Source organism: Gorilla gorilla, chromosome 5, assembly GCF_029281585.2.
Source record: "Gorilla gorilla gorilla isolate KB3781 chromosome 5, NHGRI_mGorGor1-v2.1_pri, whole genome shotgun sequence".
Classification (NCBI taxonomy): domain Eukaryota; kingdom Metazoa; phylum Chordata; class Mammalia; order Primates; family Hominidae; genus Gorilla; species Gorilla gorilla.
The window spans coordinates 38695440-38721468 of record NC_073229.2 but is presented as its reverse complement, the minus strand read 5'-3'; the positions used below and the strand labels follow the sequence as shown (position 1 = coordinate 38721468).

Genomic DNA, 26029 nt, shown 5'->3' with positions numbered 1-26029 from the left:
GAGGACATATGCAGGCAATCAAATAGAGCAATGAGGTATGTGCCATAATGGAGAGATAATCTATAAGGAGATTGTCTATGTAAAATACTTTACATAATTCCTGGCATGTAGAAGAAATCAGTGAGTGGTAATGGTATAACTGCTGTTGTTACTGTTCCTTATACTGTAGGCAATGGGGAGCTAAGAAAAAATTTTGATCAAAGAAATACAAGGTTTCTATTTTAGAAAGAAAATTTCTGGCAATAAAGTGAAGGGTGGATTGGAAGGAGTGAGGCTAGAGTTATGAAAGAGATTTGGGAGACAACACAATTCAAGAGAATGTCCCACCTATACTTACTTAAAGAGGCAGTGATGGTGGGCATGAAGAAGTTAGACATGAGTCATTTAGAAGACACACTGAGGGGACCTGGTGCCAGAGTAGATTGGGTGGGAGAAGGTAAGGAGGAAGTCCAAAAAAATTTCTGATGTGGTTGTTTGGATGTGTGCCTGAGGAACACTGAAGTAAGATGGATGGATGGATGGATGGATGGATGGATGAATGGAAGGCGTGGGGACAGAATTGATCGACTGAAATGAATTGATTCAAGGAGGAGGGGGTGGCCAACATAAGAAAGTGAAAAAATATGGATGAAAGACTGCCTGCCAGAGTCCACAATTAGAAATTTAACAAGAGCAGACACAATAAAACAGAGTAAGCAGAAACCAGATTACAGAGGATCAAGGAGTTGATGAAAGGTAGGGAAGGTGGACACAGCAAGCGGTGTGGGGAGGTAGGTCACTCTTCAGAGGGGTGGGCAGTGAGGAAGAGTGAAGTGCAGTAGGCAAAAAGCACCAGCTCTGGAACTAGGCAACCTGGGTTCCAATTCTTCTACCTAACTTCAAGCTCTCTGTGCTTCACTTTCCTCACGTATAAAAGGTAGACATCAAGGGGGTTCATTAGGATGCTGTTTCACAGAATTGTTGTAATAATTAAATGAGGTCATATATATATGTATATATATACATATATATGTGTGTGTATATATACATATATACACACACATATATACATATATATACATACATACACATATATATACACATATATACATATATACACATATATAAATATATATACACACATATATATATGACTCATACATTTTAAGTGTTCAATAAATATTAGTAATTATAGAATTATTTGAAGGCAGTGAACATATTAATGTGGAGGATTACACTATAAAAGTTAAGATGGAACCTGATTATTTCATAAGTAGAAAAACACTCTCCAAAAACTGAATTGTATCATGATTCTTTCTTTTTTTTTTTTTTTTGAGTCAGAGTCTCGCCCTGTCACCCAGGCTGAAGTTCAGTGGCACAATCTCAGCTCACTGCAGCCTCCAGCTCCTCGGTCCAAGTGATTCTCATGCCTCAGCCTCCTGAGTAGCTGGGATTATAGGCACGCACCATGGGATTACAGGTGCGCACCATCACGCCTGGCTAATTTTTGTATTTTTAGTAGAGATGCGGTTTTGTCACGTTGGCCAGGCTGGTCTCGAACTCCTGACCTCAAGTGATCCACCTGCCTCAGCATCCCAAAGTGCTGGGATTACAGGTGTGAGCCACCGCACCTGGCTATCACGATTCTTGAAAGTACAAATTATTTAAAAGGGGAAAAAGAAAGAAACCCAATTAGAATTGCTGATAAGAGTCAAAACAAACTGGACAACGAAATAATTTTTTTCAAGAAAAAATCTCAAAAAGAATAACGTATTTTCCCAATGTACAATTAAAAGATTGAATCACAGTAAATTAGGAGAAAGTACAGGAAAAAGAATCACTGTTGGACAGTTGAATTATAATAGTATTTTCTATAAAAAAGTCGATGCTTGGTCTTATTTACATGGTCAGACTAAAAGCATTTTGCTTTAAATAATAATTGAGGAAAAAGAAATCTGTTTACTTCTTTAAAGACTTCTAACAAAAAAACACTGATTTCATTGATCAAAATTGACTAAAGCAGATCACGTAAGTAACCTCATACAAATCAGAGGAAACACTGGGTTGAAAACAAAGAAAATGGAAAAATTTGAGTTTCTCCTCTCCATCTCTTTTGTTCTGACAAGAAATCATTCAGTAATTCCGGCAGCAGGCTAACTCCAATGTACTGGACGCCTGTACTAGACGCCTGGGATTGTTAACAGAAGCAGTGGGAGAAAGATATGCCCTAGATGGTATAGAATCGCAAAAGGGACTCACCATGAGGCTGAGGCAATTGCTGCATACATACTACAATGAGGAAATCTAGAATGTGAAAAAACTGAAATAACACCAATTCCTGTTTGATATTAGAAAAAAACCTCTAGCAGTTAAGTTTCTTTAAGTCTTGCACCAAATGAAATTTTCTGATAGTCACTCAACACAGACAGCTGATAATCTTCAAAATATTGTTTAATTTGTGAGATTAAAATAGGAGATACGCATTTTTTAAAAATGAAAACTTTGTCACCATATGAGAACAAAAACCAAATATTGAGCCAGGTGCAAAATTCGGTATTGACGCTCAAGAGAACATAATTAGATACTTAGAGATATGATAAAAAAAATTCAGTTGTTTTTAGGGGAAGTTATTACCCTACAACATGAGAACTTTTTTTTTTTTTATGAGATGGAGTCTCGGTCTGTCGCCCAGGCTGGAGTGCAGTGGCGTGATCTCGGCCCATTGCAAGCTCCGCCTCCTAGGTTCACACCATTCTCTTGCCTCAGCCTCCTGAGTAGCCGGGACTACAGGCACCCACTGCCACGCCCAGCTAATTTTTTTGTTTGTTTGTTTGCATTTTTAGTAGAGACAGGGTTCACCATGTTGGCCAGGATGGTCTTGATCTCCTGACCTTGTGATCCACCCGCCTCGGCCTCCCAAAGTGCTGGGATTACAGGTGTGAGCCACCGCACCCAGCCCAAGAACTTTTTAGACATACCTATTGTGGTAGAGATTTTCAGTGGCCCCTTTATATCCATTCCTTTCATCTCCCATATAAAAGGATTTTGAGCTAGATACATGGATGTCCAGAAGAAATGTGTTATTTTCTAGTTTTCCGTGCAGCTAGGGAAAGTTATGTTCTAATCAGTGAGATATAAGTGGAAGCGTCCTGTACAATTTCAAAGACAGTAATCTTCAAGGCAGGGTGGGGCACACACTTCTTTAACTCTTTCTCCTTCCTGGCTAGAATGCAGACGTGGAGGTTGAATTTTCAGCAGTCATCATGGACCATGAGACAGAGGACAGCTGAGCAACAGGACAGAATCCTGAGTCATTGATGCTGTGGACTGTCCACCAGCACAAGATTGCTACATCTTAAGCATCTTAAGCTTTTCTTTTTTAATGTGAGAAAGTGATATCTATCTATCTTGTTTGAGACACTGTTTTATGTTTTTGGTCACTGACAGCCCAAACCAATCCAATCAAAGTGGGATACTGTATGTGACAGAATCTAAAAGTGTGATACTCGTTTGTCACATTTTGGGCAGCAAGGACTCATATTGCAGGCTGGAAAACTAATTAATGTTATGTTAGCAAAATATCTGGTCACATTGTCCCCTGCAGAACTTGGAAGACAGTACAAATGTTAACTTAGTCTATAGCTATAGAGATATTACAAAAAATTCAGAATGTTGAATATAGCTGGCTCCTTCTTACTGCTCTTAGTAACAAGGAACTCAGACTAGGGCTAGCTGGTTGCAAGCTGAGTAAGAAAGCAGCTTTGCTGAAATTGTAAATTACTTGAGGTGACAGATACCTCGTTTACTCTGCGATTATTATGCAGTGTATGCCTAAAGTATCTCATGCACCCATAAATATATACATTTACTATGTACCCACATAAATGTACTTAAAAGTAAAAAAGTTAAAAAAAGAAATAAGATGGACTTATACCTGAAAAGAGAAGAGAAAGAAAAAAAGAAGAAAGAAAGAAAAGAGAGAGAGAGGAAACAGCTTTGCTAAGAAAACCACTCTCCTTGTGAATTAGAATTAAATTTGACTGAGGGTCCTGTGATTTTGATGTTTGCAGGTCTGAAAAAGCCAACCATAGCAATTACAAGCATTGGCTACAGTATCATAGCCACCTCAGAAGGTTGGTGCCCCATCATACATGAGCTGAGTTTCTTGGCAGAGACGGGATTAAGAGTGCTTCAGATGACCTCAAAGGAGTCATCAGTAAGTTCAGAGTAGGGAAGAAGGACAGAGGCCAGTAAATAAAAGACAGGGCCTTTAGGTTCAAAACTACGTCCAGTTAAGACCTTTGCCTATAGTTGTTCATGGAACTGACAAGAAACAGACTAAAAGGCTACTAAGTTTGTGAGGGACTTGGACTGCCAAAATGCAGGATGGTCTGCACAGCCGCTACTGTACAACCCCTAACGCAATTGCCGGGGCTCATGCTGGTACGAGAAGGAAGTATTAGAACCCACTCAGAAGAGCATTCACCTTAATGCCACCTCAAATATGGGCACAGAAGACAGGAGCAACAGAGGACAAAGGACTAAGGCGTATCCCTCACAGAGGAAAGCCAGGGGCCATCAGACGGGGTACTAAAGACCGTCCTTCAGTGCTTGCGCAGAAAGGCTCCAGGATTTCCACCAAGCAAGGGTTAATAATTCCTATTGAAAACTCATGTGTTTCTTATTCTCCCATTTTTCAAATGGGAGCTTTAAATATTCTCTTATTTCCATTCTATTTTATATTGGGAATGTTAGATTGCTTTTTAGCTTATATCCATCAGCCCATGGAAAGCCACACCTGGACTTCCTGAAAAGGACAGAGCATCACCCAGAGATCATGTACTTATAAGAGGACAGGGTAACTAGATGGGACTGGGGCTCTCTCTCTTAGAGTAAGTTCTGTATGTAGCAAGAAGAACAGACAAATGGTGACTGTGGCAAAGACTGCTAATTGCTCCCCACTATTTCATCTCCCCTTCTTTCCAAGAGACTCTTTAAAGGGGGACAAAAAACTCAAACTAAACACTAAATTTTCTTAGCCTCTCTTGCAGGTAAGTGTGGCCATATGACTAAGTTCTGACAATATGACATAATCAAAAGTGACGGGTATGACTTTCAGGAAGTATTAAAGGGGAAGAAACACGCACTCTTGTTTGCCCCTTGCCTTCCTACTGTTTGGAATGCAGATGTGATGGCTGGAGATTAAGCAGCCATCTTTGACCATGAGATGAAAGTTCAATCCTACATCTCTGACATGCTGGAGCCTTACAGATTTCCACCATCTGGCTCTGGACTTCATTTACATGCCTGAGAAATAAACTTTTTTTTTTATGCCATATTTTTTCTGTCACTTGCAGATGAATCAAACTACAACTTTTATATACATAAATATATATGCATGCAAACGTGTGCATGTATGTATGTAACCTAGTTAAAACCTTTCCCTATGCTGGTAGATTTCATGATATCACGGATAAAATGAAACCTATAAAGTATAATTGTGTGAAGAAAGGGGATTGATTTTCATGGAAGACCTGTAAATTCAGTATTTCTTTCTCATCCATAAAAAGCCTATAGTAAACATTTATGTTCCTTGCATACTGGATTTAACACTGGGGTTTTACCATTCTTACCAAAACATTCTGGCTTATAAACATCTACCTAATATTAACCACAACTTAAGAATATCCGTCCCTAAAAGACAGTTACCAAGTTTTACTAATCTCTTAATATTCTATACCTAACAAGTGCCAGACACACGGTCTATAACCAATAAATACTAGTAGAATAAATGCAAAATTTAATCTCTTTTGAAATTAATGTTAATTCACAGGGACATTTTGATCTTATTTCCAGAATTCAAATTGGTCAGATCTTTTTCTTTTTTTTTGAGACAGAGTCTCGCTCTATCACCCAAGCTGGAGTGCAGTGGCGTGATCTCAGCTCACTGCCAGCTCCGCCTCCCGGGTTCACACCATTCTCCTGCATCAGCCTCCCGCGTAGCTGGGACTACAGGTGCCCGCCACCACGCCCGGCTAATTTTTTTGTCTATTTTTTTAGTAGAGATGGGGTTTCACCGTGTTAGCCAGGATGCTCTCAATCCCCTGACCTTGTGATCCACCTGCCTTGGCCTCCCAAAGTGCTGGGATTACAGGCGTAAGCCACCGTGCCTGGCTTTTTTTTTTTTTTTTTTTTTTTGAGATGGAGACTCATTCTGTCGCCCAGGCTGGAGTGCAGTGGTGCGATCTCAGCTCACTGCAAGCTCCACCTCCCGGGTTCACACCATTCTCCTGCCTCAACCTCCCAAGTAGCTGGGACTACAGGCACCCGCCACCATGCCCGGCTAATTTTTTGTATTTTTAGTAGAGACAGGGTTCACCATGTTAGCCAGGATGGTCTCGATCTCCAGACCTCATGATCTGCCCTCCTCGGCCTCCCAAAGTGCTGGGGTTACAGGCGTGAACCATCGCGCCCAGCCCTGGTCAGATCTTAATAATCTGAGATTCAGCCTTTTAAAAAAATTATGGGTTACATTACCCAGTCTTCCTTTTCTCATTTTTTCTGAGGACTTAATTAGGGCACCTTTTCAATATTACTGCAAAGTCGACTAGAACATTCAAAAGTACACATACTGTACATGCTCCTTTGATTTCTTCCTGATTTTCAGTAGGAACATAAGGTCCTAGAGTGGCCCATTCGCATAATAAGGGCTCAGTGAATGTGAGAATGACGATAAGGAGGAGTACAAGGAGGCAACAGTGACCCATCATTGACTCTTTCTCCTTGTGCCTGCAGCAAGTGATGAAATGGATCTCTGGTTAGGAATACAGGGTGCTTATGGGCAGGAGTTTAAGCTAGAGATTTAATATGCTTGGCTTTAAGAAAGAAAGATAAGTAGGAGGAAGACATGAGGGCTTAAAGTTTTTGAAATGTAGTTTAGAATGGATAATAGCTTCACAACATGTTAACAACCACTGGCATTAGCATTTCATTTTAAAACACGTACACATACTTCATTAAGAAACTCTGCAGTTTTATAATTAAAGATGTTATTACAGATAAAACACTCATTACTTTTATTTGTAGTTTTTCTCCTCATGGTCACATTCAAACATAGCTTCATTTTCTAAACATTTTACATAAAAAATTGATACATAATACTATGCATATTTATGGAAGGTATATGTGGTATTTTGATATACGCACACAATGCGTAATGATCAAATTAGAGTATTTAGGATATCTGTTCCTCAAAATGTATCATTTCCTGTGTTGAGAACATTTCAAATCTCCTCTTCTAGCTATTTGGAAATATACAATAAATTGTTGTTAATTATAGTCACTCTACTGTGCTACCGAACACTAGAACTTATTCCTTCTATCTAGCTATATGTTTGTACCCCTTAACCAATCTCTCTTCATCACCACCTACCTCCCTTTCCACTTTCTGGTAAGCATCATTCTATGTTCCATCTCCATGAGATCAACTTTTTTAGCTCCTGCATATGAGTGAGAACGCGCGGTATTTGTCTTTCTGTGCCTGGTTTATTTCAGTTAACATAATGACCTTTGGTTCCATCCATGTTGCTGCCACGACAAAATTTCACTCTTTTTATGGTTGAATAGTATTCTGGTGTGTGCTATATCTTTATCCATTCATCTGATGATGGACATTTAGGCTGATTCCTTATCTTGGCTATTGGGCATAGTTTATCTGCAATAAACATGGGGGAACAGGTATCTCTTTGATACTGATTTCCCTTCCTTTGGATAAACAGCTAGTAGTGGGACTGCTGTAGCCCATAGTCATTCTGCTTTAACAAACACAGCTTCTTTATTGATCCCCTCACCCAGTGACTGGATGGAGAGTGAAGGTAAAAAGGAGGCGATATTGACTATAGAATGTTGTATTAAATGTCCAGGAGATGGCATGTATAATATAACATTTTCTATTCAATAGTGTAGTATAATTTTCAATTGGAAAATTATCATCCCTATTGTTTCCAAAAACTATCCTACTTGGAAATGATAATAGCAATAAATAAAATTTGGAGATCCACAAGCTAGAGCTTGAATCTGAACTCTGGCAATTATTAGCACTGTGACTTCAGGCAAGTTATTTAACTTCTATGTACCTAAATTTCTTAACCCTAAAATGGGGATAAGATTTTGTATATAATATGTGCCATTGTGAGAATTAAATGAGTTAATTCATGTAAACCACTTAGTACCATGTAAACTACACTGATTTCAACATATTATAGGCTCAATAAATATTGCCTAATAATTATTCTTAGCTATTAGCCAGCAGGGGTCCACAGAACACAGAATCTCTAAGAAGGCAAAGTATTATGTGCTATTAAAAGGAATGTATCACTTTTTCTGCAAAGAGAAGAGGATTTTCTTGTCTATGAAAAGAGAACTTTAATTAAAACAGACCAAGAAATACTGCTCTAAGCCTTACTCTTGTTAGTTCCAGAGTTAAGTGCCATTCATTCAACAGACACGTATCATCCCTGCTTCTTACTCTTGAGTCCCTTCCTGCCATATATACGGTGCAGAGTTGTGGGGGTGTCATAGAGGACAAACCAAGCACTGTGCAAGGAACTGGGGATGCTGCAGTCAAAAAAGGACCATGAAGATTTCTAACTTTAGACGTTAGTACAACTCAATAGCTTTTGAATACTCATGATATTTGGAAAAGAAAGCAATCTAACAATATTTTTTGTTTTTTCATATTCTCCAGAGCCCCCAGCCCAGTGCTTGCTTATAAGAGGCAACTCTCAATAACACTCGGCCCTTCTTCCCTTCCTTTTCCTACAACTGTATCGTCTCTTGGCTTCCGTGGTATTATTTCCTCCTGGGTCTCCACCTCCACGGGCCTGACCCTGCCTTTTTAACCTGCCACAGAATCCTTTTTCCTTTCCCATTATTACTGAAATATTGGTGTTCCCTAGACTTCTGTTCTTACCCTTCCATTTTTCCTTCTGGATGATCTCATTACCTATAACTTCATCTACTACTCAAATGCTGATTACTCCCAAGCATTTATCTCTAGACCCTCATCTTTCTTTTTGGCTCCTGACCCATATTTTCTACAGCCTAAGGGGGGCTCTATCCTAGATTTTCCAGGTAGTCACTGCAAATTCAGCATGTCTAACATCAAACTCATCTTTCCTACCTAAACTCCTCCTCCTTCTCATTTCCCTATCTGGGTTAACTATATGATTTTCTATTATTATGCCTTACTTACGATACCAAGGAGCTACTTTTGACACCCATGCATGCCTTCCTCATCTTCTCTTCTAAGTGTACATTGTAAATTTCTTCTCCTCAATATTTGCTGAATCCACTTTATTGTCTCCAATGCTAGAGGAAAATGCCTTAGATTAGACCAGCAGTACAACACTGTGGATAAGAGCACTGGCTGGGTAATCCCCTGGCCTGGATTCTATCAAGGTTCTATCACTAACTGCATGACTTTGGGCAAATTACTTAACATCTTTGGGCCTTGAGGATTAAACAACCTAAGACATACAATGCTTTAACAGTAGTGCTTGGCACGAAAGTAAACACCCAAAAATATTAGATAATTGTTTTATTATGATTATCATGTTAAGGATTATCGGTATTCTTACCATTGCATTTATTACTAGTCTGGACACATAACCGATAAAAATATAAATCATTTAATTAATATATGCTATTGGAACTGGTAAAAAGAACCACAGTAGAAACTGAGGGTATATAGTTCCAGTATGCATTAATTCATTGTGGGCTTTTTTTTTTTTTTTTTTTGAGACAGGGTCTTGCTCTGTTGCCCAGGCTGGAATGCAGTGGTGTGATCTCGGCTCATGGTAGCCTCTGCCTCCCAGGCTCAACCTCAGCCTCCCAAGTAGCTGGGACTATAGGTGAGTGCCTCCCAGGATCCTCCCACCTCAGCCTCCCAAGTAGCTGCGACTACAGGCGAGTGCCACCACACCTGGCTAATTTTTTGTAGAGATGGGGTTTTGCTATGTTGTCCAGGCTGTTCTTGAACTCCTGGACTCAAGCGATCTGTCTGCCTCAGCCTCTGAAAGTGCTGGGATTACAGGCATGAGCCACCATGCCTGGCCTCAACAACTCTTTCTAACCATTCTGAACCCTGACATTTGTTTTATAAAATGCAAATTAAAAATACTAACCCTATGTACTTTGCTAAGTTTTTGTAACATAATGAGTTAATATGCAAGCTCTGTGGAATATGAAAGCACTCTGTCAAAAAAAGAAAAATGTTATTATTCTACTACTTCATGTATATGTGATTGGACCTTTATGTTTATGATATACCACTGAGGCAGGAAAAATGCACAAGAGATTAAGAGACGATGATTTCTGAAAGGAATAACATAATCATATTGTAAAGGAAGGATATAAAGTGAATGAAGTTTAGGAAAAATGAGGTTCCTTTCTTGACCAGACTACAAGGAAATGGAAAGCAAGTCAACATAAAGTAACAGTTGCCTTCAAACCAGTGAATCGAATTTGGGGTAGTCCCAGAATCCTATGGCATTTAGCACATTTTGTCATAATCTATTTAGCATATAATCTTCTAAATATAACAACACACTGGAGAAGGAAAAAAAAGTAAATACGTTTTTCTGCTAAATAACTGATCCAATGATATATATGTATTCATTAGAAAAGTTCTAAAAGTAGCAATGGAGAGAAGGGAAAAGAACTTCACTACCTCAGAAAGAAATCTGGCAAAAGATAAAAACAGTGAGCAAGACCTTAGTGCTACCCAAAATAACAACTTAGCTAAAGATACTAGAAATGATGACATAAAGCCAGAAAACATTTTTCAAGGAAGCATTTTGCCTAAAGTATTTTGGAGGTGGTTACTTAGTGAACAGAAACACATCTGGGAATGCATCTGGAAGAAAATATAATTATCTAATCCTTGCTGAATCATTCTTTTTTTTTCTTTTGCATTTCTTTTCTTCTCTTCTGACAAATATTCTACTTATGTTTCCAAGCCACTAGGACTAAAACTAGATGAATAAGGCAGAATAAAATACTAATTTAATGTAACATAGCTTTTATCAGATTGTGTTCCAATAAGCACACATGAATGACCAGGACTAATGATAGGAAAGAAAAATTACTCAGGATGTTAATAATTTAGCATCCTTTTTGCAGATAGACTGGAAAAGTAGGTCATAGGATGGGCTGGATGATATAAGTTAGCTCAATGACTCACTTACAGTCATCATCCTGCCATAAAGCCAAGTAATACTGGCTTTATGCCCTTGTGCCCCTTCCATTGAATGAGTATACAGCGGAGAGATCACAGAATGAAACTTCCTCTGCAAGTCTGCTACTTCCCCTCTAGTTTGTTCTCTCCTCGCCCTGCAAAAGATTCCCCTTTACCCGTGAGTGCTCATTGCTTATTAGCTGTGGTATTTCACCGGGCAATCTCTGGGTATAGTGAACTTAGGGGAATAATAATAAATATCACAGTGCTAAAATGGTTAATATTCTATAAGCAACAAGGGAAATTAACCCTGAAGTGCACAGTACCTTAAGAAATGATAATGGCAAATTCTAAAATGAACGATATCATGGGATTAAAAATCAACATGGAGATGCCACAGTAAGATGCAACTTAACGTTAGATCCATGCAACTTGCAGGTAAAAACAAAACTGTTTATTAATTCATTCAAATTGTATTTACCAAGTGAGAAAGATAGAGATGTTTACTATTTAAGGTCTAGTTAACATAAACTAAAAAGCTACTGGACTTCTAACAAAATACTCTGTCTAAAGAGTTAGGTCTTTTAATATATAAACTGTTTCATTTCCTAAATATCTATCCGTAGGATATTCTTACATGTTTCTTTCACATTTTAATGTGTGAACTTGAGGACTTCAAGATTCTTTTACTTAGCTTTAAAACATATGCTTAAGAACTCCGCATGTTGTCATTTTTTGAATATATGTTAATGCATGGTTTATGTTGGGGAGTGACTATAAATTCACTGCTGCTCAAATGATAGAGGCCCAATTAAAGTCCCTGTCTAATGCCTCAAGGCCCTGGGAACCCTAATTATATCATCCCCAACATAACGCAGTACAAAAATCATTGAATTGGGAAGTAACTCTCTCAAAAACACATGAAAAAAGAAAAAAGAATAATTCATGTTTTATACTTTAAAAAACATCTCAGTAATAAGTTAAAAAGATAACAGAAACATCAGTTATGTGACAATGAATGATAGTAAAATATATAAGATACATATTTTAAAATACAAAAACAATTTTTTTTTTTGAAAGACAGGATCTCGCTCTGTCACGCAGGCTGGAGTGCAGCAGCATGATCATAGCTCATTGTAACTTCCAACTTCCAGGCTCCAGTGATCCTCCTGCCTCAGCCTCCCTAGTAGTTGAGACTACAGGTGTACATCAGCATGCTCAGCTAGTTTTTTTATTTTTATTTTTTTGTAGAGATACGGTCTCACAGGCTGGTCTGGAACTCCTGGGCTCAAGTGATCCTCCTACCTCAGCCTCCCAAAGTGTTGGGATTACAGGTGTCAGCCACTGCACCCAGCCAAACACAGATTATTTCTAAAACCAGAATTGCACCACTTGCTTTGTTCTATATAGTTTCTTCCCCTATCCCTACAAATCGCATTTCATACTTCAAAAAATCATCTTATCCATTTAGATAAAAACATCAAATTACTCAATGTTCAATTGGATTAATAAATCTGAATAGAATAATTTAAGTCATATGATTGCTCATGGCCAGCTGTTTTAAATTAGTATATTAAGTCATTTAGACGCTCTTCTTTGCAAAGGTTGCATGATTTAATAAATTCCCATATGCCTCAACATGTGCCAACACTGCTAGGTTATCTTGTATCCAGCTGCTGTTGTGATGATGGCTGCCAACTTTCAAACAACTGAAGAGAATAATGAACCAGCTTAGTTGGCTCATATGTAAACTTACATAGCTACCAGCTAAAACACGGGCCATTTTCAACTGCAAAGAAAATTAATTAAAAAGATTTCACTTCCACTTTCACGGCTCTACCAACATCACAAAATTAGCAGTTTGAAAGCTTGCAGCTTCAGGTAAACTCCCATAGTTTGGATTTCATTCTTAAATGCTATAGGTTGTCTTAAAAAATGGATTTTTTAAGGAAACAGATCAGGAAATGCCTTGTCCATAACTCATAACATAAATATTTGAGAAGCCTCACACTGCTGGAGAAAAAAGAGAGACTTTTATTTGTTAAAGGTACATTACAAAAAAGGCTTCAAAGACTTCAGGGGAAATGAGAGATGTAAATGAAATGGGCCGCCATTTAGGAAGGACTTAAAAAGCAAACAGAAAAAGAAAGCACCAAACATACCACTTTAAGTCAGGATCATTTTATGAATGAGCGTTAGGCACAAATCAGGGCAACATGATAGTGTTAGGCCCTCTAAGAGTGAAAATACTGTGTTGAATTATAATAAAGGCTGGACAAGACAATTTTGTGCTGGATCAGTTATCCAGGCTAGTGGCTCTAAAGAAAGCCCTGAAACTTTGGTGTTTCCAAAATGAGAACTAATCTATTTGGCATAAAGCTATACTAGTTTTTATAGGGGAAGGTAGGTCAAACATAAGAACTATTTAAAATATTTCATTTATTTCTTTTTTCTTTCTTTTTTTATTTTTGAGATGGAGTCTCACTCTGTCACCCAGGCTGGAGTGCAGTGGCATGATCTCAGCTTACTGCAACTTTTGCCTCCTGAGTTCAAGTGATTCTCCTGCCTCAGCCTCCCGAGTAGCTGGGAGTAGCTGGGATTACAGGCACGTGCCACCATGCCTGGCTAATTTTTGTGTATGTATGTGTGTATATATGTGTGTGTGTATATATATATATATATATATTTTTTTTTTTAGTAGAGATGGTTTCACCATGTTGGCCAGGCTGGTCTTGAACTCCTGACCTCAGGTGATCCACCCACCTCGGCCTCCCAAAGTGCTGGGATTAGAGGTGTGAGCCACTGTGCCTAGTCTAAAATATTTCATCTATTTCTAAATGTCCATAATAGTTGGAAATTACTCACTAGGTAGATGGACTTCCCCAAGAGGACAGGAAAACTCTTTTTCGCTAAATGGCAAAGCTGATTATACTGTCCTCATGGGAGTAAGTCTATATTACTCTTCACAACAGATGGACTAGACAAAATACACAATTTTATGGTTCTGATGAACTGTCTAAAACTATGCAAGGATCACTTTTTTATTTTATTTTTTGAGATAGGTCTCACTCTGTCGCTCAGGCTGGAGTGCAGTGGCGTAATCTTGGCTCACTGCAACCTCCGCCTCCCAGGCTCAATTGTTTCTCCCACCTCAGCCTCCCAAGTAGTTGGGATCACAGGTGCGAGCCAACACGACCAGCTAATTTTTTGTATTTTTGATACAGACGGGGTTTCACCATGTTGCCCAAGCTGATCTTGAACTCCTGAGCTCAGGAGATCCATCCACCTCAGCCTCCCAATGTACTAGGATTCCAGGCATGAGCCACTGCACTGGGCCTAGGATCACTTTATTGGCAGTGATAATCTGATTTTTTTTTTTTTTTTAAATAGGTTACCTGAAGTTTTCTCAGTCATCTGCTATACATAAGCAGGTATAACATATTGGCTGCCTACTACAGTTTTCCAATATATCTTACTTATAATCTAAATGTGAAATTATATACCAGGGTTGCTTCTGCCCTTGCTGCATATACACAATACAGCGTTAATTTAAAAATCTCTCGGAGATGCTAACTGACTAGACTCATACTCTACAATCTAATTGACACATGGCACTTGAAACTGAAACTACATAAGGGGGGGTATGGGATGGAGTGTGATCTCCAGGCATCTCCAATATCTTCTCCAGGTATGTCTAATATTTTCATTGCTAGAAATACTAGAGATCCCTGGGAAACATAGTTGGTTCTAGGATCCTCCAGTTGGTTGAATACTTCTAGAAAAACTACATAGATGTCTCACAATTACTCAGAATCCAAAGAAAGGACCCAGATCCAAAGAAATCCAAGAGACTATTTCCTAATACCTGACATGATCGTCTTTTTACCTCTATATAGCTCATGGAGGCTGTTGGAACTGTTCAAGATGGAACAGATTTAACAGACCTCCAGAACAACGTAACCTGTGAAATTGTTGCCCAGTTAAGTAGCCACAGTAATTCCTCCAACAACTGAGTCAGCCCTCAGCCAAATAAAGATAAAAGAGAGGTGCTGATTCCTTAACCTCGTTTAATCACACTAATGCAACAAACTATCTGGAAAGTGTTCTAGTCTATTCTGCACCCGGGATGCATGTTTATACTTGGGAAAATATTGTGTAACAAGTATCAAGTTTTTATTGGCTACTGCTGTTAATAGGCAAAGAAGGAAGAAATTTCACAAGTGCGACTGACTTGAAATTTTGAAAATATTCCATTTACCAGTGCCAGAGTGCCCAAAAGAACTCTCTTATATGAGACAAATTTGCCTGCAATAATAGAAGAAAGGCAAGAAAGGGCTATAGGCCAACAGCAGATATTTAAACAAATAAAAATCTATATTCTTTAGCCTAACACAGTTCTGTTCAAGATTTGAAAGTATTAAAAAGGGTAGAGAACTATTTTCCATTTTCCACTTTGAAGGCTGTAGCACTTAACAAATACAGCTTCTATGCACTGATTTGAATATTTGGACAATTAGCTGTATTTGTCTGAATGTACACTAAGTAGCTTTATTCTTGGTGGTTAGGATAATCAAGAATGCCTAGAGGTTAGAAAAAAACTTAGAAAGATATGTAATGGAAAGGTATGGAAGAATAGAAAAAGGAAAAAAAAAAGAAAAAGATTTTTAAAATGATCATATGCAGTTAGGATAAATGACTAACTAAAGGTGGAAAAAATAATTGCTTACAATTTGTATAAAGCAATCGTATCCATGCAGTACTCTGACATAGTACAAAGGTACATAATTATAAACAAGACGATGGAAATAAAAAGTTGTATCTTAATTAAGAAAAACAACAAAGGAAAAGGCTATGGAAAAAATGTATGAAAAGTAGGAAGACCCCGGCCACAAATATGCCAAGACAAATGACATATCCCCAGAGGGGAGAACAGTGATGTAGACTTGAGAAGGCTCTGTGTGACCTGGGCCAGCACTTCCATTTCCTGCCTAGCATAATCACAGAAGGCAGTCAATGTTTGGTGATGATGAGGAGCAGGGTTTTGAAGAACATAATTAAGGGCTGAAAGTATTTTCTGTGGAAACAAAATTATCATTCATGTCTGACATTGTGTAAATATGCCTTAATTTTGGTCAATAGCAATTTGAACTTTAAAAAGTAGAATCCTCAAACCTTCTTGTAAATCACAATTCTTTAAGCAAACTGCAGGGCTTCGTGTGTAAAAGCATAGACATTCCAGATACTCTTTAAAAAATGCTGTTTAGTAGAAAATTATCTATTTTGTAGTGACGCAATTTGGCCTCTGTCCACGTCAAAACCAGCTCATAACTTCAAAAAGCCACATTAAAGGAGATTTACACAGAGCAAAGCTAAAGCAGTTTTCATCCACCAGGTCAGGTATAAAAATAATCACAATTCACATTACCTTAAAAAGACTGGCAATCTTACACAAATTAATGGTGTGTCATGTACAGATGGAAGGTGGATATAAACTGAGGAGAAAGAAAAAACCACATCAAAGGTGCCAAGGAGACTTAAAGGCTTTGAAAGCTTCGAAAGTCTCGCCTTCTCTCTTGTACCTTTAATTGTAAGGCTGCAATAAGTGCATTTTTGCCACAAGCTTTTGAAAGAAAAAAGAAATGGTTATTTTCTTAAGTACTAACAGACTTACTTCTCTTTCAGAAAATCCACTACTCTTTTGAAGTCAGCCACACAGTATTCTCTTTTCATTTCCATGAGTATGCTGTCGGAGGCAGACTGGACTGGTATGTGCAGAAAAGCGTAGACTCTGGGGTGATTAAGGATTTTTGCCATTTCCTTAAAAAAATGGAAGGAGAAAACACTAATCATTTTAACAAATTGTGGAATGGTTTTCCTCACATCAACACCACAAGCGCAAGCAAATAAACATACTAGCTGAAAACAGTCCAATCATCAAGGCTCTTAAAGTGAACATCAGTTGGTAATATTCTATGATGAGATTTGGGAATTCAATATCACTTTCAGAGGATTCCACACAACAATTATTTCCTCATGCTCTCTGTTTCTCTTAGGTGACAAAACAGAGATAAAGTCACATAATGCCTAAAGAGTAAAAAGATTTTTCAGGATTCCAAAACAAACACCATTTCTACTTCACTTCCAAGGAGTTTTACATTCTGCCTTGTTACATTTGTGGGAAAAACATCAGTATTTAAGGCAAACACTTGAGATCCCATAATCTCCTATACTGGAATACAGAAAGTTTCCAAATTTAGGTTAACACATTTTTTAATACAAATATTATTGCCAAGACAAATGACATATTTGTACAAAAAAAATCAGGAAAAAAACTCTACAACTCACCTGTTTCTTTCTTTTTTTTTTTTTTTTTTAATTTCAGTCACATATTTTTTGAGTATCTATTACGCAAAAGGCACATGACCAGACAGTGAGGCCAGCCACTTCACCACTGGGCACCTGCTAACTTTCATACTTAAGATGCATAAAAAGAACAGAAAGAAGAGATGAAGATTAAGAAGAACGTATCTTGCCAAGCGAAAGAGAATACATTTAAGTGAAAAACATTAAAAACTCAGAGAGTGTTTAAAAATTCCTCCAAGGATACAAAGGGGGTGAATAAGAAAGAGTGACAGAGGTGAAATTCTATAATGTCACCATTCATGTGAGCATTAGGTAAGATGACTAATGTGGCCCTTCTCCACTGCTGCATGCTGTCAGGTCATCGATTTGAAAGAGAGGGAGGAAAGGAAGGAGAGAAAGAGAAAAAGAAAAAAGAAAAGAAACAGAAAGAAAAAAAGAAAAAGAAAAGTGAAAAGAGACAGCAGGCGCATACGGCCTTTCAGAGTCCAGTAGTGAATAAAAATGTCATAAAGGGAGCGGCTCATTAATAACTTGCATGTGTCCAGTGATTCTTAGTTTTCAAAGTATTGCACTTTCACATCTGTTACCTCATTTCATCCTTCAAAAAATATTTTGAAGGATCTTATGGAATCAAAGAGCCAGCTAATTCCGTCCAGTTACCTCTCAGCTCTTCAAGAGTTAGTCATGCATACGGATCAACCATGCCCTGTGTTTCTCCATTTTCTTTTCATTGACTGTGAACATTAGCATTTTAGCCAAAGGGGAAGCCCAGAGATGAACTCAAATCAGTCACCTTCTTAGCAGCGGTTGTTTAAAATAATCCTTTCACTAAGATTATCAAATAAAATCACTCATAGATATCCTTTATCCACACTTTCTCTACCAGGAATTAATAGGTATATACCTTGCTAACCTTGTTACATATAGACTACTAAATTGGAATTGGAGTTGAAGAATTTCTTATTTAGTAGAAAAGCAGCTGGATACACTTTCATGAAACTGTTACATTTCTGGGCTGGGTATTCAGTAGGCTCTTTTTTTTTGAGATGGAATTTTGCTCTGTCACCCAGGCTGGAGTGCAGTGGCGTGATCTCAGCTCACTGCCACCTCCACCTCCCAGGTTCAAGTGATTCTCCTGCCCAAGCGTCCAAGTAGCTGGGATTACAGGCATGTGCCACCACGCCCAGCTAATTTTTGTGGTTTTAGTAGAGATGGGGTTTCACCATGTTGGTCAGGCTGGTCTTGAACTCCCGACCTCAGGTGATCCGCCTGCCTCAGCCTCTCAAAGTGCTGGGATTACAGGCGTGAGCCATCGCGCCTGGCCTCAGCAGCCTCTTTGTAGCCATACTGCACACTTGGAGCTGGGCGAGGCAGAGCCACACTCACATTACGCATCCTACAGTAAATATGCTGGCCTTATGCTAGAATACTCTGCCTTTCAGGTTCTTCACACTTGAACATCAAAATCCCCCCCAAATTTAAGAAACATAACTGTACAAAGATCTTTGTTTTCTAAAGTGGCAGCACTCACAGCTTTAGACATATCTATTGCGATGAGAAATGACATCTTGACGTGTAATACACTTTGAGATGAAACTTCACACTCAGGCTGTGTACCTTCTTCTCATCTATAAAATGGAGAGAAGGATAATATTCACCTCATAGGGCTACTGGGCTATTGTGAAAATAAATTAAGATAATCCAGTATATGCTAATAGAATAAGCACTCCATATGTAAATCATCTAATTTTTAAATTTTTTTCTTTTGGTAAGTATTTTAAGTTCCCAGTATCACAATTTTATATGGATTACAGGGAACCTATCAATAAATAAAACAGCTTTCTGATAAGCTAGTTCCCGAACTAGCAAGTGAAGGAGAAATAACTGGTACTGATTTGCATGACATAAATTTGAAAGGGGTTTACCAGCAAACATGACCCCGGGCCAGAGAGGGTGGTGCAGTTTCTCTTGGAAACACTCAGGGTGGCCTCTTACTATAAACAGGATACTGAGCTAGATGAAACTTTGCCCTGCTACAGTATGCCAATTTACAAATTAAAATGTTAATAGCAAACAAGTAGGATAAATGTAGTGGTTTCCCCCTCCCCCGCCACCCCCGTGGTTCTCAAAATAAACCTTCCCACTAGTAATTATCTTTAGCTTCATACTACAGGCCTTGCAACTTTATACTGCTAGAACACAAAATAAAAATACACTTGCCCCTTAATTAAAGTCCATGTTTCTACCACTAAGAGAATCATGACTTAACACAGATTAATGTCCCCAAGGAGACAAAGTATGTATTTTTTGTTTTGCTTTCTCTTCCATTCCTCTTCTTGCTCAGCACTCTTAGTTTAGGACAACTTGTGTTCTCTTCATCTTTCAGAAACTTCTTCCTTTATGACTTCTCAGCAACCTGTTCCTGGTGTTACCAAAGTGTTTACTTAGCTCTTTCTGGCAATACAATAATGAATCTCCAGAAATGAATGCTACAAGGCTGCTACAAGGCCAGGAATTATATTTTACTCTTCCCTCTGCATTTCTACAATAGCTTATACTGTGCTAAGCACACCACTAAACATTTAAATACAGATACGGGTTACAACTACATCAACATACACGAAAAGAGGTGTAAATTGTAATTTCAATAGGAAGACAAACTTTCATTTAGTAATATTTCAGTTTGGCTCAACCAGGTAAACAAACATATATTCAAGTAGGTAAACAGGCATTTAATCAGCCTGCCTTAATTTCTGGAACAAATGAATAATTATATGTAAATCTATAGGTATATACATAAGTACAGGCATACATCATTTTATTGTGCTTCCCAAATATTGTGTTTCTTACAAATTGAAGGTTTGTGGCAACCCTGTGTCAAGCATGTGCACTGGCAAATTTTTTCAACAGCATGTGCTCACTTCGTATCTCTGTGTCACATTTTGGTAATTCTTGCAATATTTTAGACTTTTTAAATTATTACTGTATCTGCTGTGATGATCTGTCATCAGTGATCTTTGATGTTACTCTTGTAATTATTTTGGGGTGCCACAAACCGCACCCATATAAGATGGCAAATTTAATAAATGTTGTGTGTGTTCTGACTGCTCTTCCAATTGGCTCTTCCCATCTTGGGCCTCCCTATCCTCTGAGATACAACAATATTGAAATTAGGCCAATTAATAACCTGACGAAGGCCTTTAAATATTCAAGTGGATGGAAAAGCCCCACGTTTCTCACTGTAAATCAAAAGCTGGAAGGCGTTAACCTTAGTGGGGAAGGTATGTCAAAAGCTGAGACACGTTAAAAGCTAGGCCTCTTGCACCAGTCAGCCAAATTATGAATGCAAAGGAAAAGTTCTTGAAGGAAATCAAAAGTGCTACTCCAGTGAACTCACGAATGATAAGAAAGTCAAACAGCCTTATTGCTGATATGGAGAAAGTTTCAGTCGTCTGGATAGATGATCAAACCAGCCACAACATTCCCTTAAGCACAAACCTAATCCAGAGCAAGGCCCTAACTCTCTTCAATTCTATAAAGGCTGATTGAAGTGAGGAGACTGCAGAAGACGTTTGAAGCTAGAAGAGGTTGGTTCATGAGGTTTAAGGAACGCTGTTTCCATAACATGAAAGTGCAAACTGAATAAGCAAGTGCTGAAGTAGAAGCTGTAGCAAATTATCCGAAGACTTAGCTAAGATCACTGATGAAGATGGCTATGGCACACCGCAGATTTTTCAATGTAGACAAAACAGCCTTCTATTAAAAAGTGGTGGCATCTAGGACTTTCATAGCTAGAGAAGAGAAGTCAATACAAAAGGCTTTGAAGCAATGCTTCAAAGCTTCAGAGGACAGAAAGACTGACTCTCTTGTTAGGGGATAATGCAACTGGTGACTGTAAGTTGAAACCAATTCTCATTTACCATTCTGAAAACTCTAGGGCCCTCAAGAATTATGATAAATTGACTCTGTCCATACTCTATAAATGGAACACCAAAGTCTGGTGAGAGCACATGTGTTGACAGCATGGTTTACTGGATATTTTAAGCCCACTATCAAGACCTACTGCTCAGGAAAAAAAGATTCCTTTCAAAATATTACTGCTCATGGACAATGCACCTGGTCATCCAAGAGATCTGATGGGGATGTACAAAGAGATTAATGTTTTCATGCCTGCTAACACAACATCCATTCTGCAGTACATGGACCAAGGAGTAATTTCAACTTTCAAGTTCATTATATAAGAAATACATTTTTGTAAGGCTAAAACTGCCATAGTGATTCCTCTGGTGGATCTAGGTAAAGTAAATTAAAAGCCTTCTAGAAAGGACTCGTCATTCCAGATGCTGTTAAGAACATTCATGATTCAAGGGAGGAGAACAAAATATCAATATAAACAGGAGTTTGGAAGACATTGATTTCAGCCCTCATGGATAACTTTGAGTGGTTCAGACTTCAATGGAGGAAGTAAGTGCAGATGTGGTGGAAACAGGAAAACAACTAGAATTACAAGTGGAGCCTGAAGATATGATGGAATTGCTGCAATCTCATCATCAGACTTGAACAGATGATGCGTTGTTTCTTATGGATGAGCAAAGAAAGTGGTTTCGAGATGGAATGTATTCCTGTTGAAGACACTGTGAAGACTGTTGAAATGACAACAAAGTATTTATGATAATATACAAATGTAGTTGATAAAGCAGAGTTTGACAGGGTTGACTCCAATTTTGAGAGAAGCTGCACTGCCACAGCTACTTTCTTAACCTTTAGCAATCACCACTCTGATGAGTCCATAGCCATCAACATCGTGGCAAGACCCATCACAAGCAAAAAGATAATAACTCGCTGAAGGCTCATTTTTTAGCAATAAAGTATTTTAAAATTAAGGTATGTACATTTTTTACACATAACACTATTGTATACTTACTAGACTATAATATAGTATAAACATAACTTTTACATACACTAGGAAACTAAAAAATTCACGTAACTTGCTTTATGGTGATATTTGCTATTTTGCAGAGGTCTGGAACCAAACCTGCAGTATCTCTGAGGTATGCCTGTAACAATGAAGACACTTTAAATAAAGGTAGCCCCATCATGGATTATATTTCTAAAGGTATGCTGAAGCTTGAGATTGAAACCACAGTGCATTTTCTCTTTTCTTTTCTTTTCTTTTTTCTTTTCATCTCACTCTGTCACCCAGGCTGGAGTGCAGAGGCACAATCTGGGCTCACTGCAGCCTCCACCTCCTGGGTTCAAGCGATTCTCTTGCCTCAGCCTCCTGAGTAGCTGGGATTACAGATGCCTGCCACCATACCTGGCTAATTTTAGTATTTTTAGTAGACACTGGGTTTCACCATATCGGCCAGGCTGGTCTCGAACTCCTGACCTCAGGTGATCCCCCTGCCTTGGACTCCCAAAGTGCTGGGATTACAGGCATGAGCTACTGCTCCCAGCCTACAGTGCATTTTCTTATGAAAGTAATTTACAAGTGAAGGGAAGGGTCTCAGGTTTACCAAGGGAAAAAGAAGCATTTAGCTCAAATTGTGGCTGATGAAAGAAGGGCAGTCATGAGCAGCTCGGTGCTCTGAGCTGGGTGAGTCTGAGCTGAAGGGCAGATTTGGTAGGCATGTATGTGCTCACATGGGAGGGGGAGCAGTTGAGGAGCTCTGGTAGCAGCGAGCATGGAAAAAGTATGTGTTTTAATATTGGGTCATTTATAATGGAAGGGCTGATGTATTAAGGCTGCTTAAAATATAGATATTAACCATTTTACAGGCAGGAACTGCAGAATGGCTAACCAGATTAAAAAACAGTGTTTCTATCTGGTACTATTCCATGGAATCCTCATCTTACAAAGTGATAATCATCTCAATGTTTGTTATTTTTCTCTGAACTTAAAATATAAAGAAAAAAATAAATTGAATGAAAACAGATTTAATTTTAAAAAGCAGTTCTATGTATGGATATGTTTTTAAAAGAACTGCTAAATTTCATTTTTATTGCCCTATAGTCATCAAATTCATCATTACATTCTACCTAGTTTTGAATATATGTACTATCGGCTTAACAAAATCACTCAGTATGTGCTCGCCTCAGCAGCACATATACTAAAATTGGAATGACACTAGCATGGCCCCTGTGCAATCACTCAGTATGTGAAGAATATGTTGACACTTGCATTGAGATGTGTTTACATCCACACCAATAGTGATCAAACAGAAAGCCCTCTCAGATGATAGCTTTGTTATGAAGTACATGCATGTTCAAAATGCTAAACTTTACACCACTCTGTAGTTTTCAGCTCATTTAAGTTACATGCTAAAGAAAAAAAAAACCTCCAAAAAAAGATAAACTATATCATTCCCTTTAAATATTTTTAAAATAGTTTCAGATATAATTCATATACCATACAATTTATCCATTCAAAATATACAATTAACATTTTTTAGTATATTCACGGGATTGTAAAACCATTACCACAATCTAATTTTAGAACATTTTCCTTCCCCCAAAACAAACCCTGTACCCATTAGCAGCCACTCCCATTTTCCCTCATTTCATGAACCCTTCTCCTAGCTCTAAAACAACCACTAGTCTACTTCCTAACTCTACAGATTTGCCTATTCTGGATATTTTATATAAATAGACTTATATAATATGTGACTTGTTTTCTGACTGGCTTCTTTCACTTATTGGTTTCAAGGGTTAACCATATTGTAACATCTAAGGATTTCTTTCTTTTTTTTTTTTTTTCTTTGAGACAGAGTCTCATTCTGTTGCCCAGGCTGGAGTGCAAAAGTGCCATCACGGCTTACTGCAGCCTTGACCTCCTCACCTCAAGTGATCCTCCCACCTCAGCCTCTTGAGTAGACGGGATGACAAGCACATGCCACCACGCCAGGCTAATTTTTACATTTTTTCTAGAGACGGGGTCTCACTATGTTGCCCACGCTCGCTGATCTTGAACTCCTGGACTCAAGTGATCCTCCTGCCTCAGCCTCCCAAAGTGGTGGTATTACAGGTATCAGCAACCATGCCCACCATGCCTAGCCTTATTTCAATTAAACAATAAAACATGGGAATTTAGAATTTATTAAATATATCATTTCATGCAAAACTATTTCAGATGTTCTGAATTATATTAGCTTGACTAAGGTGGCAAAGCAAGTTTCACCCATATTTCCTGGCTCTAACACAAACATTCTAATGGCATAGCCTTGCTAGATATTAGCTGGTACATATAAGATCTTATTAGAAAAATTATAACAGAGACAAAAAATGGGAGAAAAGTGGGCTGGATGAAGTGGCTCACATCAGTAATCCCAGCACTTTGGAAGGCTGAGGCACATCACTTGAGGTCAGGAGTTTGAGACCAGCCTGGCCAAAATGGTGAAACCCCATCTCTACTAATAATACAAAATATATATATATATATATATTAGCTGACTATGGTCACGTGTGCCTGTAATCCCAGTTATTTAGGAGGCGGAGGCACGAGAATTGCTTGAGTCCAAGAGTTGGAGGTTGCAGTGAGCCGAGATTGCGCCACTGCATTCCAGCCTGGGTGATAGAGTATCTCAAAAAAAAAAAGAAAAAAGAAAAAAGAAAAAAAAAGGTGGGGGAAAAGTATAAAAATTCCTTAAATTAAGAATCTCTTAAAATGAAGAGAATGTGACTATTAATGATAATATATTTTTAAAATTCCTACTTTTATTGTTTTGTTGTGGTAAAATAGACATACAATTTACCATTTTAAACTTTTTTTTTTTTCCTTAAAGAGACAGGGTCTCGCTATATTGCCCAGGCTAGACTCAAACCCCTGAACTGGAGCCATGTACGCACCTCAGCTTCCCAAGTAGCTGGGACGACAGATGCATGACACTGAGCCTGGTTGATTTTTTTTTTTTTTTTTTTTTTTGAGAGGGAGTATCACTCTGTCACCCAGGCTGGAGTGCAGTGGCACAATCTCCGTTCGCTGCAACCTCTGCCTCCCGGGTTCAAGCGATTCTCCTGCCTCAGCCTCTCAAGTAGCTGGGACTACAGGCACCCACCACGATGCCTGGCTAATTTTTGTATTTTAGTAGAGATGGGGTTTCACCATGTTGGCCAGGCTGGTCTCAAACTCGTGACCTCAAATGACCCACCCACGTCTGCCATCCAAACTGCTGGGATTACAGGCATTAGCCACCGTGCCCAGGCAAGACTGGTTGATTTTGAACCATTTTTAGGTATACAGTTCAGTGACATTAAGTCCAGTCAATGTTGGACAAACCACCACTCACTGTCCATCTCCAGAACCTTTTGATCTTCCCAGACTGAAACTCTGTACCCATTAAACAACTCTCCCATAACTGCTCCTCAAGCCTCTCATAACCACAATTCTACTGTCTCCATGAATTTAACTACTGCAATTGAAATCATATAATATTTGTTCTTTTGTATCTGGCT

The 26029-nt window shown here is 38.4% G+C and overlaps 1 protein-coding gene and 1 long non-coding RNA gene across 3 annotated transcripts in view; one reads left to right on the top strand and one right to left on the bottom strand.

The window, feature by feature from the left end:
- CDKAL1 (CDKAL1 threonylcarbamoyladenosine tRNA methylthiotransferase) overlaps positions 1–26029 on the bottom strand; it is a 695935-nt gene that overhangs the window by 215014 nt on the left and 454892 nt on the right. For both annotated transcript variants that reach the window (XM_019030135.2, XM_055391283.2), the window contains exon 11: positions 16887–17032. In XM_019030135.2, the coding sequence (XP_018885680.1) occupies positions 16887–17032 (146 nt within the window). The remainder of the gene's footprint in view (positions 1–16886; positions 17033–26029) is intronic.
- Positions 1–26029, top strand: part of LOC129534401 (uncharacterized) — a 66015-nt gene that overhangs the window by 22985 nt on the left and 17001 nt on the right. The gene's annotated exons all lie outside the window — the stretch shown is intronic.